Source organism: Phalacrocorax aristotelis, chromosome 6, assembly GCF_949628215.1.
Source record: "Phalacrocorax aristotelis chromosome 6, bGulAri2.1, whole genome shotgun sequence".
NCBI classification, from domain to species: domain Eukaryota; kingdom Metazoa; phylum Chordata; class Aves; order Suliformes; family Phalacrocoracidae; genus Phalacrocorax; species Phalacrocorax aristotelis.
In genome coordinates, this window is record NC_134281.1 from 25,730,916 (window position 1) to 25,750,746 (window position 19,831).

The 19,831-nt window shown below is 36.2% G+C and overlaps 1 protein-coding gene across 1 annotated transcript in view; it reads right to left on the reverse strand.

The window, feature by feature from the left end:
* Window positions 1-1,797: 1,797 nt before the first annotated feature.
* The window catches only part of SYN2 (synapsin II), a 203,858-nt gene continuing 185,824 nt past the window's right edge, over window positions 1,798-19,831 (reverse strand). Inside the window, exons 11-13 of the mRNA XM_075096744.1 lie at window positions 9,293-9,353; window positions 5,332-5,587; window positions 1,798-2,785 (exon numbers count right to left, since the gene is read on the reverse strand). Of these exons, the coding sequence (XP_074952845.1) occupies window positions 2,650-2,785; window positions 5,332-5,587; window positions 9,293-9,353 (453 nt within the window). The 3' untranslated portion in view covers window positions 1,798-2,649. The remainder of the gene's footprint in view (window positions 2,786-5,331; window positions 5,588-9,292; window positions 9,354-19,831) is intronic.

Below are 19,831 nucleotides of genomic sequence, written 5' to 3' on the forward strand. Positions count from 1 at the left end.
CAATAAATGCTCAAATAGACTTTTTATAAAAACTCATTTTTTCTGATTAGTATTTTGAGATGTGTTATAGATTGCTTAAAAATGTCTTAACCATGAAACACTGCATAAGGAACATAAGCATGCATCAGCTTGCATGTGACACGCTTTAGCATGCTTGGAGGTATAAAGAAGTTTTGGCATTGTGGCAAGGCAATGTGTTATGTACACTGTGTGGGAGGATACACCATGCAGATTTGATTGCATCATCTTGCTCTCTTTTTTCTTTTCTTTTCTTTCTTTTTTTTGTTCCAGATGGTAAAACAAAGACTGTAGTGAAACCCGTTTTCTCCCAGGAAGAGGTGGGAGGGAATTTTATATGAGTGAGAAACTTTGCCTCAAGTCGAAATCTGGGGCCTGGACTAATGAACTACCTGTAATTCTCATTGTACTAAATATTGCTGAAACTAGGCATGTACTAATCATGAACCATGCCAAACTATGCATAATTACTATGCTTTCTCTGTAGCAGTAATTAATTTGCGTTAGCAACTTTGATTAATCTTTCTAATCTAAAAGTAAAGTGCCTCTCAGACATGAAAGGCTTTATAACTGCTTAGGGTTGTTATTGCGGCCCAGTGAAGGGTGTTTCAATCCAGTGGGGGGCAGGAGGGGGACAAAACGAAAAAAAAACCACCAAAGTATAGCCAATATTTATGAACTAATAAAAACTATTAACAGTTTAAGCATTCTGTTTTGCCACAGAATTCATCATTTAAACTACAGGCTTCTGTACACAGTACATTCCTCCTGAAAGAAATGGAAATTGTAATTAATTCAGTGAGAGGGCTTCTCTGAGGGCAGTTCCACAAGGATGAGGGTTATATGCCAAACAGAGAGACTGAGATTCCATCCTATAGAGGGCAATGCTATCTATTTAACATTTGTAATGTTGCAGTGCAAACTTACCCATAAATTCATTTTAGTTTTAACTTGGAGGACAGCATTGTTCTAGGCATGATTGTTCAACCATGATATTGAGTCAGTCCTCATCACCAGTCCAAAAAGGGTGTCAGTTGTGTTGCCTGTGAGTGATTTGGACACATCTGCTTTTCAGGAAATATATATGCTAAGATCATCAACTTAGACTATGTTGACAAACAGAGAGCTATCAGATGCTAATGTACAAACTAAATCTGGCATCACTGGAGTTTAAAGTTTCCATGCTTCATTGCCAACCTCCTGGCCCAAGCCAGACTCTTCACCTAAAGGAATCCAAAACTGCTGAAAGGACTTATGATGTCATCAAATGGTGATCGTGATTTACCTACACTTCATAAACTATCAGATCTGGAGGAAGTAAAATTTCTGAGGCAAGTAGATGTGTCTCTACAAACTGATACAAGTAGCACAGGGTTTTTAAGTGAACGTTGTGTTGCTCATTTTCTCCCTCAGATATGCTAATATTTCTGGTTTGTTTTTCTTTTTCTTGCTTCCTGTGTTACCACTGTTCCCTGGCAAGGAATACTGCTACATGTAAGTCATGATAGGCAGGATGACATGATAATCACATGGAAATGGATAGTCTAGAGATTACTAATGAACTTCAGTCTGATTTAGATAATTTAAAAATAAAATGCTATCACCTCAAAGTCTGAGATCAATTCTGTTTTTGCAAGTTAAATATTTTTAAAATACATAGAATTTATAATTTTTTATGATGCTGATTCAAGAAGGGAATTATTGTGATAGTTTATTTTCTTACAGATGTGGTTTGTGTCCAAAAATTTTATAATCATAAAGCTACCCTTTTGGCATCAGTCAAAAATAGACAATATATATTGATGTTGAAACAAGCTTTGTAGAAGACAATTTTTTTTAAATCAGGCATGGGACTTTACATTTATTAGAAGGTGTTCACAAAAATAAGGGTAACATCATGCATATTCTTTGCAACTAAACCCAGTTATGCTTACAGTTTGGAAATAAATTTAAAGAGACATATGGAGATACAGTAGTACATACACACTCTATTTATGACATTAAGTTAGTGTACTGGTGACTCTCAGCAATACATCAGAAGTCTACAGCCAGCTGATGGAAAGATTGTATATGGAGGAAGAAACTGCTTCAATTTCTCACATTATTTTTGTGGCTTGACAAGAATGTCAGTGTGAATCGCCTCCTAAATTTGGGAGGCAGGAACAAGTCAAGACTATACCTTTGCAGTACAGAACATTTACACACAAAATACACATGCATTGCAATGCACTGGAAATGGGTAAAGCAAGGAGAAACCCATAACGCAATGCTTTATTAACACAATTCTACAAAGGAGTCTCAAATAGGATTATATAGTTCAGTCACAGTAAGGCCACAATATTACAATGGATAAGGACCTTCAAATTTGGCATTCTGTGTTAGTAATAGAACCCTTCCTTCTTTATAGCTTTTTATACATGTTCCTGAATGGTATCTCATCAAAGTCCTCCCGTTGTGTTTCTTTTTTTTTGTTTTTTTTTTTTTTTTTTTTTTTTTTGTTTGTAACTTTAACATATTGCTTAATACAACAGTTAGCACAGTAGAGAAGGGTACTGTCACAGGGGAAACAAAACCTATGTAACATTCACGTAGTTTTTAGACTATATGCTAGATGCATTTAGATGAAGCTGGCTAATCAGAAAAAAGACTAGCAAAGGATTTCCTCAAGTTTCGAATAGTTTCAGCTTTTGCTTCATCTTCATTCACAGATGATCGGAAGAAGGATGATTCTGTGAAACTGAAGGCATTTGTCAAAGACTGCGACTTGCTGCAAGACAAAAATGCAATGTTTTGTATGGTCATATTGTCTACCAGCTTCCATCCACATATAAGCTGTATAAATTATGAGAAAAAGAAAAATGTGCATGAGATGTAGACAGTTTGCATGTGAACAAAATGGACATTCAACACAAGCAATATAGTTACATATAGCATACAGAGCTGCTGCAATACAGCACATTCCTCCTGTACTTAGATTTGGGAAGTAGGTTAATCCTTTTCTTTAGAGAACACATTGGGTTTTTACAGATCTGAAACATTGCATTCCACTAAATTGGATGATGTAAATTAGAATTTGAGGAAAAAGTGGGCCTGCCTGCTAAATCCAAATTACCACCCAGAACAGGGTGATTAGTAATTGTGTTATGCACAAAGAAAAATTAGGTATATTGGCAAGGGTTTGAAGAATGAATCCTAAAGTTGTAATGTGCTTGCTCTCTCTCTCTCTCTCTCTCTCTGACATTTGATCCTTAATGGAGGCTTAATGACACTTTATATCTTTTAAAAAATCCCCAAGTCAGACATAAGTTTTCCTGTCTATAAGCAGTTAGTCTAGCAATGCTATTCTGTTTTTAGTGCTATCATGTAACTATGGTATAGGTCTCTGTAAGCATGAATAAAATAACATACAAGAAGGAAAATGTCTGAAGTTTTAAACTTTAACTCATGACTTGTCAGATAAAATAATATTTAAAAAGTAGGCTTGAATTTAAATAGAAAACATTAATGAGTTTTACAAAGATACCCATGCATTAGTAAAACTAGTTAACTGATTTCATTTTTATCTCAGCACAATAACAGGATCTCAGTTTTGGCTATGGTAAAACTGAAACACTTTTCTTATTCAGATTGTCTTATACTTTTCATGGTTTGCAGCTTCTCTACCTCTAAACTCATAATGTACAGCAAACAGTGCTACAGGCGTTTTAGGTTTTTCATAAATTATACTTGTGTTAATGAGAATAGACTGATAAATGTTTGTTTGTACTCACTGAAAGAGGGAGGGTGGGAAGCAGCACTTGACTTGATTAGTAACACAATAAGTAGCCTAATTAAATATTTATTCAGAGATTAATAACATGTACATACAGGTTAGGCAACAGCATGTGGGTGAATACAAAGCGTACACATGCAAATGGACAGAGTTAATCCTACAGGCAGGAGATCTGAGTCTTGGTGTAGACCTAAAACTGCTTCTTGAAAGTTAGAAAAACTGCTCTTATTATGGCTTGCTTCTTAATAACTTTAATTTCCCCCGTTTTATTTTATTTTAAATAGAGACTGTTCTTTTCCATTTGAAGAAGAGAAAAATGAATCTAGATTTGAGCAAGGAACTAAAGGAAAGGGAGAAAGCTGGGAAACAGTATGTGGTACAGTTCTCTGTACCTGTTCTTAACTGTTTTTCTTAAATGTCAGAAGTTCACAAGTTAAGCTTCAAACTATAAACTAGTTTCCACCCCACTTAAGAAAATTGACCTCCCTATTCTCTACATATACTTAAATAATGGATGAATTAATTTGAGTTTTATGATTATAAAACAGAACAAAGAAATACACTGTCCTAGGGAGGCAAGGAAAATATTGTTAACTTTGCATATTGTCACCTAACACATCTTTTCCACTGAATTGCACTCAGCGAGGACTCAGAATTAGTTCACACTCGTATTAGCATATGAGTGGGTAGGAAAAGGGGATCAGTGTTACTTAGATAAAACAAAGACTATATGCCAGTCTTTGTACTTACCAGAATAAGTAGGTTGTGTCTGTGGCTCTACCAGCAATAGTGTGGGTCAGGATTGCTATGTTGAAAAACACCAAATCATTGCTAATACCTTCCCCATATTTTCTGTTCACTGGGTTTAAACTGTGTGAGGGGACATAGCTACAGATCCTCTCCGTATTCTTTACTGTAGCACATGGCCAGATATAGCAACAACCGCATGCTGTGCATGAAGGCATCTTCCAGTAGTGAGGTAACTACAGGCAGTTTCTGTGCGAGACCTGCAGCCTTCTCTGGAAAGGGCCTGTGTGAATTGCTTGCACTGTATAACCATGAATGAAGTGCAACCGTAAAGAAACACAGTTTGGCAGCCACTGTCTAGCGTGTTCATTTGGATTGTTTCTGAGATAGGCCTTTCGAAACTGGAATCTGTTGTCTGAGCGACTGCAAGGTTAAAAGTTTAAATAGATTAAGACTTCCTCTTTTCTGTGCAGGCTTAAAGCACACCCAGATCATGAGTCAGTGACATAAAAAGCAGAAAACAAATACGAGAATGATGATGAGTTTTGAGACCTAGCTGGGGCAGAAATTGCACAACTAATAAATGAAATTTTGTGTAGTGCTTAGGATATAGCTAATGATACTGTCTTACTAATCATAAACAGAATAATGTTCCTGAAATGTTTTAACCTCATTTTAGACTTGTGAACATGTGTACATTTATTTCTGATTATTAGACCAACTCTTAAATTACAGTTATGACAACAAAATCTGTGTTAATGAGGAGAAAAGAAAATGGATAATGCAAATCTTACTTAAGTTGTGGATGAGACTGAGGCTTCTGTTGTGGAGCTGGCTGTGGCTGTGGCTGCGGCTGTGGCTCTGCTTCCTTTGATAATCTGGTGCTGGAAGGACCTTGAGCCTGGGGACGTGGTTGCTGAGTTGTAGGTCCAGGTGGACGCTGTGGCTGGGAAGTTGAGGGCTTTGCTGACTGCCCAGGGGGGTACATGCGCTGTGGCTGCAATGGCTCCTGGCTTTGTGATTGCATTCCTTGGGGTTGCACTGGGCCCCCTAGGTTCAGTACAAGAAAAACTTCATAATGTTATAGTATCAAAAAATTCTTATTAGATTTCATATCCAACACTTTAATGTGACTAATTCTACTTTTGAGGCAAAATTCTATTCATATGGACTGCAGTTTCATGTAGTCAATACTACTAATCACAGTTGGTACATTAGTAACTTGCTTGGAGTCCCTATGATTCATCCTTAAAATTGCTAAGAAGTACCAAGTTTATGCCAGCAATAGCAGTACTGACTTCAAATCAAATCAGTGGAGTTACACCCAGTATAATTTTGGCCCAGCTCAAGGAGAGGCTGCGAGATAACTGAATATACCAGTAATATCTATTTCAGCAATACAGCTATTTTCTGTGTAGTTATTGCAGATTTGTTCCTCCAAAGTTTTAAAATTATTTCTGTAATATTTCTCTTAGATTTACTCTTATAGCAGTAAAACAACTTCATACTGAAATTTTCTGGCTAATTTAAAGTCTTTTGATACCTTATTTAACCCCTTAGTGAAATATGTCAGGAACATTACAAAAACTGTAAGAAAGTCATTACCAATTCTTCACCAAGATCTTTCCACTGAGAAGGAAGCATACTGGCAAAATACTGTATCAAGCATGAAACTATAACGTGTAATAGAGACTTAAGTTGTGAAATCCATGGCTGAAAGATGCTACATCATCATATAGGGTGGGTTTTTTTTCTGCTTTCTGACTGTAATAGTGCTGTGTCAGATATCAGTGGACATGCTGCTTTTATCTCATGTCTGAATGTGGTTTTCTGGGCTGATAGTTGTTATAACTGAATCTTTTTTCTTGCATGTGACAAGGCACACAGGACATCTGAGTTAAAGGGAAGAAAGGACAGAATGAAACTGAGTGATTTGTTTGTATAATGTTTCAGTCAGGGTAAGAGCTTTGCTGAACAATAAATATTACAGAACACAATGGATCTAGATGTTCTGAACACTTGGGAATTTTTAGTCTTACACAGATATTTCATCTTAATCTATTAAGGTCTCTAAAAGAAAACCTTCATATCTGGAAGTACTGTTGCAATACAAGATTTTTTTTAATTGCTATTAAAGTTAGCTTTCTACTTACTATATGAGATTCCAGTGTATGTGTCTGAGAACAGCATGTACTAATGCTTCAGTAAGTTTTAATACAGTTGTAGCCGTGTTTTGTGGTGTAGAAAGATAAATAGCACGTACTGTATATTAAGGAATGTGCCTTCATTGTTTATTAATTTGAAAGACTTTTGTAGGAAATATTTGAAGGTGATAACATGGTCTTGCAACATCTTAATAAGGATCGTTTTCTTATTAGTCTCCTTTCACTCAATATTGAAAACCAGAAAGGTTTCTCTCCCCCACTTGTACATACAGGCTTGAATGCCAGAAACTTTACACTGAAGACAGATATAACTTTCTTTTATTGCACATTAAGCTGTACAAGATATTTCACATAAAAGATATACTGCTGTCACACTTCCAGCATTTGCTCACTTTCTTGCAGCTGGGTTGTACAAAAGGCAACAATCATGAAAGAAACTTTTACCAAAAATAACTCAACAAAACTGAACATTAAGCCTACACTGTAAAACATCTGTTCCCTGTTACCCACAATATTGCACCTAAGCATGCTTACATGCAGAGAGACATTTTGGCTTGCTTCTTGTCTGTGGTATGTAGTAATAGTGTGTGCCCTTGTAAATCCTTTACAGTCAACAAGCTGAAATCCTATCTGAAACACCCATCTCTTCTTTGCACACGCAACTCACGAATGTCGTGTGAAAAGCACTTGCGAATACTTGTACTATTACATGCAAAAAAATACCAACTACTTTAAATAAAATCAACCATCAGATTCATGTCTTCACCCCAGGGCAGTATGGTTTATTCACTTTTATGGTGTCTGGAGGTAAGGATTTGTGAACCTGATTCTAAGTGGAATTTTCTTAATATAGAACAAAATAGCCAATGCCATTGTTGGAATGATCACTGACCCAGACAAATGCTGATCACTAAAGCAAAATATCCATGTAATTTACTGATAGGTAGTAAACAGTAGCACTTACCACAAACATTTAAATAGCTAATAATGCATACCTTAAGTCTCATCTTACCAGCCAGCTTGTACAAATAAAAGAAACACTAAGAATGATGATTCTCACTGATAATTTTTTCCAGTGTTTGTAGGGAAAACAGAAGCAGAACATAAGGCTGTTTTCCCTTTAAACAAAACTGTTTGCACTAAACTAATGGCCACTACTCATCTTTGTACACATTTGAGATTAAAATTATAGTTTTGTGGCTCACTTGCAACTAAGCTTTCTGGTATGCTAGCTGTCTGTAGCTTGTGATTCTAGGCTAGATTTCTCACAACAGATTAACTGCCTGCCTGTGTATTTCTCATCATACTACATTTTAAATTGGTTATGCAAAAATCACAAATAATTTACCTACAGTAAATCTAGCAGTTGTCAGGCATCTCATGTCTTTTTGCACATGTGATTTCAAGTGGTAATTATAAACCCTATTTATGTGGATAACACTGGGACAGAATTTTCTTTATAGCTGTCTGGATACTTCTAGGTTTAAAATACTAGACCTGAGTTGGTGAAGAAAACTGCTGACATTTTTACCTCGCATTCTAATCAAAGGGCGAGATCCCTAGCTAGTTAAAGGTCCCTTGGTCTACTGTCTCCTAACATCTCAGTATTTCAAAAAAATGAGATCTCACAAAAAGTTTAACAGTCCTTGAGGTACTCCTCACCAAATGACCTGGGATTTAACTCTTCGGTAAGTATAAGATTTTTGAAAGTATTTGCATTAGTTTTCATTTAAAATCTCTATAGATTACTAATTCAGAATGACAACAAAAGGTACTACTTAACTGAAATAGGATACATTAAATACTCACTCACTGAGATATTGCACATAGGTGGCCCATTTACATAGCTTTGTAGCTAATAATTTAATGCAGAATTACTAAAAATATGAATACCAGTATGTAAAATAGAAGATATATTAAATATTCCTTGGGAAGAACTGTATCTTATGGAGTCACTGAAATATTAGACTTCCACTTGCGTATAATTAAAACTCAAAAGTTAATAAACTTTATAAAATTATAAATAAAAAGCCTTACTAGCAAATTCTTATCTAGACTTTTAAAAATATATCTGCATCACCTACCTATTAGTCATGCACACGCACAAAAAAATAAAGGCTATGAGTACAGTGTGCACACACTCACAGAGTAAGCAAATGTATTTAGATTTGAACCTTGGTGGTATTTTACTTAATGATATATAATACTCAAAAAATACTGTCTAACCATCCATAATGTACAGTTGCACTGGGCTCTAAAGAGGCACATTCTTTGTACACTGTTGACAACAGCCCTGAAATCACAAATTTTACAGAGAAAGGTAGGTAAGCGTTACACGCACAGACATGAACAAGTAAACAACCAGACAGTAGAGTTGACACTGCATAGAAAAAACACAGTCCAGGTCAGCACTGAAACAATGCGAAAATTGAACAAAACTGGTGTGTTTGCTTTTAAGATTGTGTGTTTGTTTCTTTTCGTTTTTCATTTTTGCTTTAACCCTTGCTTTTAGTCTCAATTATCTAAGTAGCCTGGACTTGTTTTGGTCCTACTGCAACGCCATTACAGTCGAGAATGTACTGTAAACAACCTTGAGGTGGTGGTCGCTGAGGTGGGATTTTGTTTGGCTCCGGCTCCTTTAGTGATCCACTCTGGAAAATACATTTGGAAACAGAAGAGAAAAAAAAATTAGAGTAGCTTAGTTCCAATTTTCCACTAATTTGTCTTTATTTTCATTAGAAATCTCTTTATTGGTTGGGGCTGAACATATACTTTTAATTTATTCCATACACCATTTTCTAATTTAGTTACTGTCTGACATGATATATGAATCCCAGACTAATGCACAGCTGAGGTTTTTGTTTTTTAATTATTATTTTCCCTTTGCAGCATGTGATCGTGACATAAGGAGTGCCTTCTCAAATCTTACCTCTGTGCATGGTCTGTCGCCTTCAGTTCCTAGCACCTTGAATGACTTTTCTGTATCTCATTGCTTCTGTTCTCTTTTTTAGGATAGACTGAATAGAAAATGGACTTCAAGAGATACCTTTGTGTAATTTAAGAAATGATTTATTTTTAATTACATTCACTTTTATCTGGAAGCACTAGCATAGCAGGAGTTTTTGCTAGTGGTAGTTTCACTTTGATTCGCTGAATGTAAATGGGAAGGGAGATGGACTACTCTAGGTTAGCTGTTTTGCTAAGCAAAATGAAAGAAGGAAGCAAAAACCACAGACAAATAATAAAAATAATTGAAATTACTTCATGCTACTCCATCTGACATGTTATTAGAAACACATGTAATACTTAACTTTTCAAAACAGGAGATTTATTTGGCAGTATCCTTTTCAAATGTATACTTGTCGAGAGGAAAAGATGGGCCTGAACCAAAACCCTGGAGCAGAACACCCTCTGGGAACATTAGCATTTGAATCCAAACTTTGTCTTAGGCCTGTCTCTAATATTTTGAAAACTGAAATATGTTAAATCATTGGACATAATAGCTTGGGTTTTTTTAAGGATACAGAAATTAAATTGCCATCTGTCAAGAGGGAAAAAATCCCAGAATGTATTAAATAGTAAATGTAAAATTAATTAAACATGTTTCTTGCAAAGTTTACTGTTTTTTTTTTGACAGATTTGTATTTGATCTTAGAACTGCAGAAATAAATCTTATTCATAGTGATGTGAATTCCTGCACAGCAATCGAGAAGTTACGCTTTTTAAATATTACAAAACAACACTCTATCATGTGCAGCTGTTGCAAATCGCTGTCTGCTTTAGCTACATAAATAAAAGGACATAGGACAGGTCCAAAACTCTATTATTCAGAGTTACCAACCTTCAGAAGACCAAATGAGGAGTAAAAATAATATGTACAAAATGAATGAGGCAAAACCTGATCCTTGCACTAACTGACCCAGTTACATAGTTCTTGGTGAGCTTCATTGTAACGATGAGGATACACAGAAAAGAAGAGAATTTCATAGGGAAAGAGACAGCCATCAGAAAATTTTAAAAAGCTTTAGTGTGGGTTAAAGTCTTCTGTTTTTGTTTCTCTCCCTCTAATTTTTTGAACCACATGTAAAAGTTGACATTCTATTCTATGCATGTTTCAGTAGTATGAAGTATTTGTGGTATCCACTCTGTATAATGCGTTGGAGCTCACTGAAACAATATGCATTTACATCAGTAATTCCTTGGATACTGGAGAAATTAGCTCAGAGTGGAAACCTTGAAAAGTTGCCCTAGAGGAGCTAACTCCCTTCATATTCTAGTAGCATTGTTCTGATGCACCTGGCACCTTCCTCTGCTCGCCTTCAGGGCATTTGGTCGCTCTGGATTACAGAGCGCCTGTGTTTCCTTTGTAGTGTGACACATGGAGTGTGCCCTTAAAGGGAAAGTATAGGTGCTTGAGCTTGAGAACCTCCAAGAGTTTCTTTCTGGAGGACTAAACAGATCATGTGACTTTTGTTAGAAAGCATGCATAATATTTTATAAGGAACTTTAGTATGATTACCGTGTGATAGACTTCCTAGCCTTACAAAGGGCCATAAACCAATCTATACGGTTCTCTGCAGTGGCAGAGGGTGACTAAGGGAGGATGATCACTGCCATTTTTCTACTAAAACAAAAGTAAAAGATTATGTAGGTAAAACTCATCTTTTATTTAGGAACTGAAAACACAGGCTGGCAATTTAAATTCACATCTACTTTAATGTTAAAACAACATCTGCAGGGCCCTGTTTCCTCCAGACCTTGAGGATGAAGCAAATCTACCATTTGTTCTTGCACTGAAATAGTCTTCGGTTTTATCACACACACCACCTAACTGATTTGACGTGACAACATCAGTACTTACGCAATCTGCATATCTCTCCATCTTACAAAGAAATTAATCAATAAACCTTATAGAAGCTTGCTAATTCTCATCTCAACGGTTCTGAAAGTTTAGAGCCTTTGTGCATTTTTTGTTGAAGATGCATTTCACCCTCTCTAGTCACTGACTGCAGCTGTCCTGATTTTACCACCCACACATCCTTTTTTTTCACTAGATATCACCTGGTGCTTCCAGGAACCTCACCCACACTCCAGGCCAATCACATGGGTATATTACTTTTGCTAATGAGCCAACCCACCCAGGCTGACCCAAAAAAGACTAATTAGCATTACATTCCTAATTGAGACATCTTACTCATGGTTTTTCAATGGTTTGTAGTAATCCAGTCCTTTTCAAGAGTCTTTCTTTCAGACAGTCAGAAACCTTGATACTTGATATTAAAGACAGGCTTTGAACCAGTCTTGTTTGCTGTCCTGAGCCAAGGCCTTTAATAAAATGCAGGCTTCTTCTAAAACACCAGTTGTTGGCAAATCACCTCTCCAAGGTGGTGTGCCAATGTAATTGTAAGAGCTGCTAACTCCTTATAGGCAACACAATCTCTCTGAACAGAGATGCTGGACTAGACCTGTCCTGCAGATGTATTCACCCCTTGTGTTTTTTTTCTTTTTTCCTTTGTTGCCCAGCCTAGAAGTTCACCCTCCTACCACTTTCTTTTAGTACAAACATGTTTTCCTCTACTGCAGTTCTGATCTACAAACTTGCCTTTTGCTTTGCTCATCCATTGCAGGAATCAAGGATTAGAATGCATAATATATCACAGAAAATGACACTGAACAGATCCTTATTTGGATGCTCAGGGCTAAAGAGCAAAATCAATAGTACAGAAGCTAGAAACTACAGTGCTCACTATGGCTTAGGATTACCTAAGTGAGGTGCGGTAACTGCTGTTGTAAGGAGCTCTTTTGGTTTTCATTTTATGGAACACAACCTTCACATTACATCCAAATTCCCCATAGAGAAGGGATTGCTGATGTTGATAGTAACATTATATAGAACTGCTTATAGACTCTCCTGTTCAAAGGGGATTTACTGTTTATATAGCTGTTGTAAAAAAATATAACTTTACTTGTGGAAACCTCTAAGCCACATGAATGCTGCAAGTACACTATAGTGATTTCTCAACTCTGGGTACAACAATCGATGCTTTGGTTGCATAATGGCCTTTAAGAACATTGGCTAAGTTAATTATAGCCAGAGCAGAAAACCCACTACTTGCCTAGGAGATAGATGTCTCTGTAGCACTTCCTTCCTTTCCATACTTACCTGAAACAGCCTCCTTCAAATTTTAGGGGTAGAACTGGAGGAACGAACTGTTTGTTCCTCAAAGCATGTTGTATTAGAATTTGATCAGTGGTATTACTTCTTTTTCTACCTTGTATATTTATATAAATGCAGACTGGTTTCATATATACTTGAATTTTGAATAGTCTGAAGAATGTTGAAATGGGTGGGAGCAAAAGCAGCAACTTGGCAGGGAAATAGCCCTTGGGCAAAAGAGATACTAAACTGAGTCCCAACAAAAATTGATTTTGATTTGGCTGAGTTTGAAGATTTTGTGAACTATAGTTGGAGCACGTATAGTTGTTTTTGGGTTTAATTTGGTTTTCTTTGTAATGCAATGATAGAAGCTTTTCATAGGTATTTCATTATTTGAAGGGAAAGCCATGTTTTTCAGGTCAAGAAATAGAGGGATCAATTGAGAATTGCTAAAATATGAGCTGAGTTAGATTTCATAAAGGAAACAAGAATAAATTGTAAAACAAGTAAGAGGAAAACTAAATAAAAATGTGATTGCTAAACAGAGAGGTAGTTTAGATGATATAAGTAGGGTGTCAATAGTAAGTGAATGTTTGAAGTGTCCTAGATTATGAGAAATATAGGAGCAAGGGCAAGATGGCAGGTGGTATAAAAGCTAAAAATGAGATGGAGGTAAAAAGCAAATATCTTCCTGGGCTCATACTGGTCAGACCAGATATTCTTCATCTCAGGAATCAAAACCAGATGACTCACGAAATACAGAATTCTGTACCAGATACCTCTAACAATTGGAAATGTACAAGTTACACTGAAGAAGGTTAAGCACTAATACTATAGGAATTACATTGTGGGTAAGGAAGTAGCTACTGAGAAGATAGGCAGTTATTGGAGAAAAACTAATGGGAAGGATATAACTGGGATGTGGAACTCAAGTAGTATTTTCATTAATGAAGTTGGTATAAAAAGGTAGGTGTGTGCTACTAAAAGCTGTAGATGGTACAGAGCTGGAAGACTACAGGACCAAAATACCCTAAACAAAGAATGACATTGATGAGCAAAGTAAAAAATAAAACCAAACAACTAAACCAAAAACCCCAACAACTTAAATGTGATGTCCAAAGTAATTTTTATGGACTAATAACATACATCTGTCAGAAATGCAGAGCTCACTAACTGAAATCTAATGGGAAAGATTTGTGCAGTGAAAAAACTAAAATCACACATTCAGTGAAGTAATTCCCGTAGGTGTTAGGCATGACGCTGTGTATCATTTACATCACGGCTGCTCAAGAAAGATGAATATAAGACGATTAGGTGCAGAAAAGTGCTATTATACTGACCAGGCAGATGAAAGAGTCTCTACCTAAAGCATTTCGAAGAACATGTCTTGCTTAGCTTAGCAAAATGAAGGCCTGAACGCAGTACAGTTTCTTTTTATAAATATATTGTACTGGTGAAGAACTAGGTAGGATACAAGCTAGACTACAGGACAATGTAAACCAAGAAGAAATGGGTATAAACTGAATAAAACTGGGCTGGAAGTAAGCATGTTGTATAGTTTAGAAAAGCAGTAAGATCTTGAAGTGGCTTTCTGATACTGAGCATCCAAAAATAACAATCTCCTTAGCACCTTGTTAATTACTGTGTTACACATTCAATGTGTGGTGAGTATGGCAGGGACACTTAATGGTTGCTGGTTCAGACCTTACCCTATTTTGGGTGAATCTGGCACAGGTGATGTATCTGCTTTGCTGTGTTGCCAGTGGTGCTGAACAGACTACTGCTATTTGTTTTATTATCTATTCCCTGTGGACTGAGAAAGGCAGTGAGACAGGCCTAGCTACAGTTATAATGGAGCGATGTGGTAAAGCACACCTTGAAAAGAAGCCACCTTCACTTTGTCTAGTGCAAAGAGGGCAGCTAGAGGAGAGTTGGCTCCTGCTTTTTACAGTTTTTTGGAGTACCGGTGTTCAGTCTTGCCCTTCTCCACTCAGGCAATCTGTATGGAAAAGATACTCTCAGCAATATTGATGGCAGCCTAGAGTTTCTTCATGTTGAAGTTGTGATAAAGAATTCAAAAATTTAGAGCATTGTTATTGCTTAACTAACTTTCTAAACTACCTCTGTAAAACCCAGTAAGATCTTCCTCTGAATGGCAAGCAAAATGACTGCTAAGTGGAGCGAACAAGCTATACAGCTTAATTTTCACTTGGGATAGTACTTACAAAATGCACTGAAAAAGCTTTTTTTTTAAAACATCAAAAAGTATTCTTAGATTTTATAGAGTGTTTTCCATTGATAGATAACGAATTACTTCCTAGAGAATAGTTTCCTTCTTGACTATTTTTACAATCATAAAAATGAGTACCCTAGTATGGACTCACTGCTGTTTAAAGGTACACTCTGGTATTTCCCCTGGGACACTGAAACTGGTGACCTCCCATTGTCCATTCCAGTCCTATTTTCTATGTTTCTATGTTCTGCTGAACAAAAATAGTCATGTGTCCTGCCCCGCCCCCCCAAAAAAAGATGAGGTTTCTAGAAAAAAGGAAGATGTCAATTTATCAGGGAAAAAGTTTCTTAAGAAGCAGCTAGATGGCCCCCTTCCAGAGCCAATCAGTAATTCTAATGGACAATGATGCAGTCTTATTTTATTGCAGCTCTTGCTTAAAGAAGCCAGATTTCAACTTTTGTTTTTGAAACGGGAACATTAAAAGCCTGCAGTTGCACAGCAGCTTTCAGGCAGTTCTTTCCAGCAAAAAAACTGCTCCACATAGACAAGGAAGGAATGTGGGCTATGTGATAGGAGAGAGCTCCCCCTGTGTGCTAAAGCATCTGCAGCTAAAATGTATACACATGCATGTTCGTACTGGAGAAAGAGAACTGTAAGAAATGACAGGCAAGTGAAAGTGGTACAACATATCTAGAAGACTGCCAGTTACTGGAAAGTTAAACTTCCTTATGCCTTTCTCAGTGTACATAGATACCTCTACATACATAAAGGATAAGGTACCCCTTGGGGCTCGATAGTGTCAGAATTCTATGCTGTTGTTTGAAGTTGTAAAGAGTGTTTTGACCCTTGAACCCAGGGACTTTGACTCTGGCTGATGCTATGTTCCATTTGTTCCTCCAGTCTGGTTTTTTTTTTAAAAAAGCCCATTTTGCTTTTCAAATAATAACAAAAAAAGTAGATGGAGGGAAAGGAAAGGAGACGAAGGAGAAGTCTCAAAAAAAATTTTTGATTAGGTTCAGCTTAAATAAACAAAATCAGAGAGTAAAAATAGATTAAAAATAAGATAAAATAAAAAAAATCAAAAGGATGTTATAGGATAGTAATTATAGCACTAAGACAAAACAGAGAGATCTCAGACTCTCCTTTTCTGTTTGTGTACATGGCCGCTATTGTATGCTCTGTAACGATGGGATTACTGTTTTCCTTGTTTTAATTTTGAAAAGGCTGGTCTGTGCTCTATAATGGATTGAGGACATTTTTTGAAGTCTTCCAAAAAATGCCTGTGGGTCAAGAGAGCTATTTCTCTCTAGTCTACTAAGTATTTATAAAGGCTACTCTATAGTAGTGGGCTCATAATCACTTAAAAATTAAATGTTTTCTTTGTTCTTGAGGGTAGTTACCGTGCAGTTTCAGAATTCTCAGATAGTGTCTGCTTCTGCCAATACAAATGGTAGATTGTAAATGATCAGAAGATCACCTGGCAGAAGGTAATAAAAAAAAGTTATCAAAAGCATGATTTTATTGTGCAAATGAAGACAAAAAGAGAACAGTATTGCTATTATGTTTAAAATAAATGGGGAAAAGTATCTATTAACTAGTAATACTTGTTATGTTTTTCAGTTTTAGCTAGCATTTTGTTGCCTTCTGAATTATAAAATTATTAGCACTAAGACTATAGCACTATATCCTACAGACAATTGAAGTAATTCTAATCATCCCAGTCCTGAAGCTTGACTCTGTCAGGTTGCCTGTGGGGCTTTTTCCTTTAGGCTTCTATTCTAACCAGTACTTTTGTGAACAACTCTTCCTCTTACCAAGCTTTGCTCAGCTTGTCTGCAGGGATCAAATATTTTGCCAGGTACACAGCTGGTGATAAGCATTCAATATAGAGTATTCAGAAATAAATGAAAAAAAAATATCAGGCCACATCCTGAAAGCTTTTATTTCATTTGGACAAATTCCTGTTGATGTCAGTAGAAATTTTGACCAAATAATCCTAAACCTTTGATATTTGAGCCTTAGTATATTCTCTCTTACAGTCTAAATGTCATCAGGTTCGTTTAAAAAACGGCATTGTAAAGGCACACTTGTTTAGTTCTTGGCACATTATTTCAAAAAAGCTGAAAAAGATAAGCACTTATTAGTGTTTTGATTTAATACATCTCATTTAATGGATACATTCACAGCTAACAACCAAAGGCGTTTAGGTAGACGTTTATCACTAGCAAATATCCAGCAAGCCATTTACCTGTTACTTCTGGTCAGGAGTGAGACTAAATAAGCAACAGAATTGAGCAATACATACTTACCTTCCTTAGTAATTACTCCATCTACTGGTACAGGATCTCTTAACTTTCATTATCAATTTGTTAGTAAAATCGCTGCTCAACATGTCTATGTTGTGTCCCACTGTTTTTTAATTACTGTCAATATTAAAAATCTTAGGATTTATTTTCCTGCATGAACTTTGTTCTTTAATATATTACAGTACCTGAATGTCAAGTTCAAATGCTCAAACTAAATCAAGCTTTGTGTAACGACATAGTGACTGTTTTAAACATATGGACATCCTTCATCCAGCAGTTCAAGTCTGAGTCTTCGCCTCTCTTATGATCTCTGTCACTTATATGAAGAACACAGTATCTGCCCTGAAGTGGTGTCTTATTCAAAGATGGACAAAACATTCTTGGTGTAGTAAAAGATATGCTACCATTTTATAGTTGTAATAAATAAACCTGACTGCTGTAAATTTAGCTGGAATGAAGTGTGCCTCAAATGTGGCCTTTTACCAGGATGTGGTGAGCTCAGGGTGCATACATGTTTATTTTCTTCTGCTTTTCTTAATTCCATACATTTCTATTAGGATCTAAAAGGGTAACAGCTGTTTTTCTTATATTTTTACAAAGATGAAATAACTAAAAGGTTAAGTAACCCTTTGCTTAAAATAAGCATCTCCTCTTCCAAATATACACAGCTAAACATTATGGGCATATATGTACGCTTATATTTACGTACACATTAAGGCAGCACATTAAAATATATTCCACATTAAAATAATGAAAAGAAATGAATATGAAATAAATATATTACAATAGCATGATGAGAAATTTTCGAATAGCAAGCATTTACTATTTGTAAAATGTATACTCAATTTCGTGTTTGATGTAATACAGCTTCCATAATACGATGTAATACATTGTAATACTAAATACTAATACTACGTTGTTGCACAAGAGAACAAGCCACAAGATGTCGCTGTGATTAAGACAACCAAAACTCAACGCAGTAAAAGGGGTCCTTCACTACCTTCAGTATTTCAAAAATGACTTGTAAAAATCGTTTTAACATGATGCTTTTAAGAATCGTTTTTGATTAGATAACCTTTGAATGGTACTGTACTTACTGTTCTGTGATGTATATATGCCCCAGCGATATTTTCCATTGTCCCTTATGAATTTTGATGACAATGTTTTAGATTCTTTGCCAATATTTTTAGGAAGGTATCTTGCTGCTGCCTGACTTATTTTCCTTTAAGTCACATCAGTAACTCAGTAAGCATTTTAATATGAGGAGTAATTTGCTGACTAGGAACTACGATTTAAAAGAACCTCTAGGCAGATTGACATTGCAAGTGGTAAAGAATAACTGCTTAGATTTTGTTTGTAGTCTCACTGGCTGTCAAAGTGCAATACAAACTTCCTGAGGTAAACACTGAACAGAAAAAACCTTATTGATTGCTAATGTAGAGTACAGAAGATGCTAAATTAATATCACACAGATACACTACCTGTTTATTGACAAACTATATTGCTCTGTTTATATAGAGTAACCCGATGTAAGAGTTCAGAAAGGTAACCAATTAAAGAGCCATATAGTAAAATACTGTCCAGATTCTTTCCAGGGGCTCTGTGCTCCCTTGCCCTTAGCAGAGAGAAAGTCAGGCTAATTTCTTGAGTATATTTAGGATATGGGCTTCCATCAGATGTTATTCTACAAATCAGGGTACACTGGCTTTATGGTCATATGATGCCATAGCTGCCATTTGTCCCCTATTTAAATGTCTTCCTGAGAGAAAGAAATAAAGCATGTATGGTTTTAGGAGTCATTAGGTCATTTAGCAACCTTCATAAGGCAAGCTGTTTTTAAATTACTCCTGCTGTCGGTTAGTATAGATCTAGTTACACCAGCGAGTGATTTGCTTTGCGCCAGTTCAGCAGGATTCTCAGATACTAATACTGAAAATCTGTATTTATCTTAATTCATGCAGAATGTTTTAGTGTAGTTTTTTAACTTGTTTATTTGCTAGGTAATCTCTCCCTCCAGACATAAGGAAGGAAAATATAGTCCTGCAAGTAAGTGCTGATGGACTGCGACAGAAAGAAAATTCTTGGTGGTGATGTTAATTGGTGGTATGAACATGGCCTGGCTAATGCAAGTAGATCTAGCGTTAGGGGTCTCAAGGACGATACGAAGCTGTAGCAAACTTACATGTCATGGTTATACTTCAGGTGAACTTCTCTAACACTGTGCAAAACAGAAGGTTATTTAGAGATAAGGTCCACACCTCAAATCTAGTTCAAAGTTTACTTCTCCTAATAAGCAGACTAACACTGAATTCTAGATTTCCATATAACCCTGTGATGGAATCCCTCCCAGTTAAGTGCATTCCCCGCCAGTTAAGATCAAATCAAGTCACTGTATTGTCTGTCCATCATAAATGCTTCAGTGATTTGAAACAA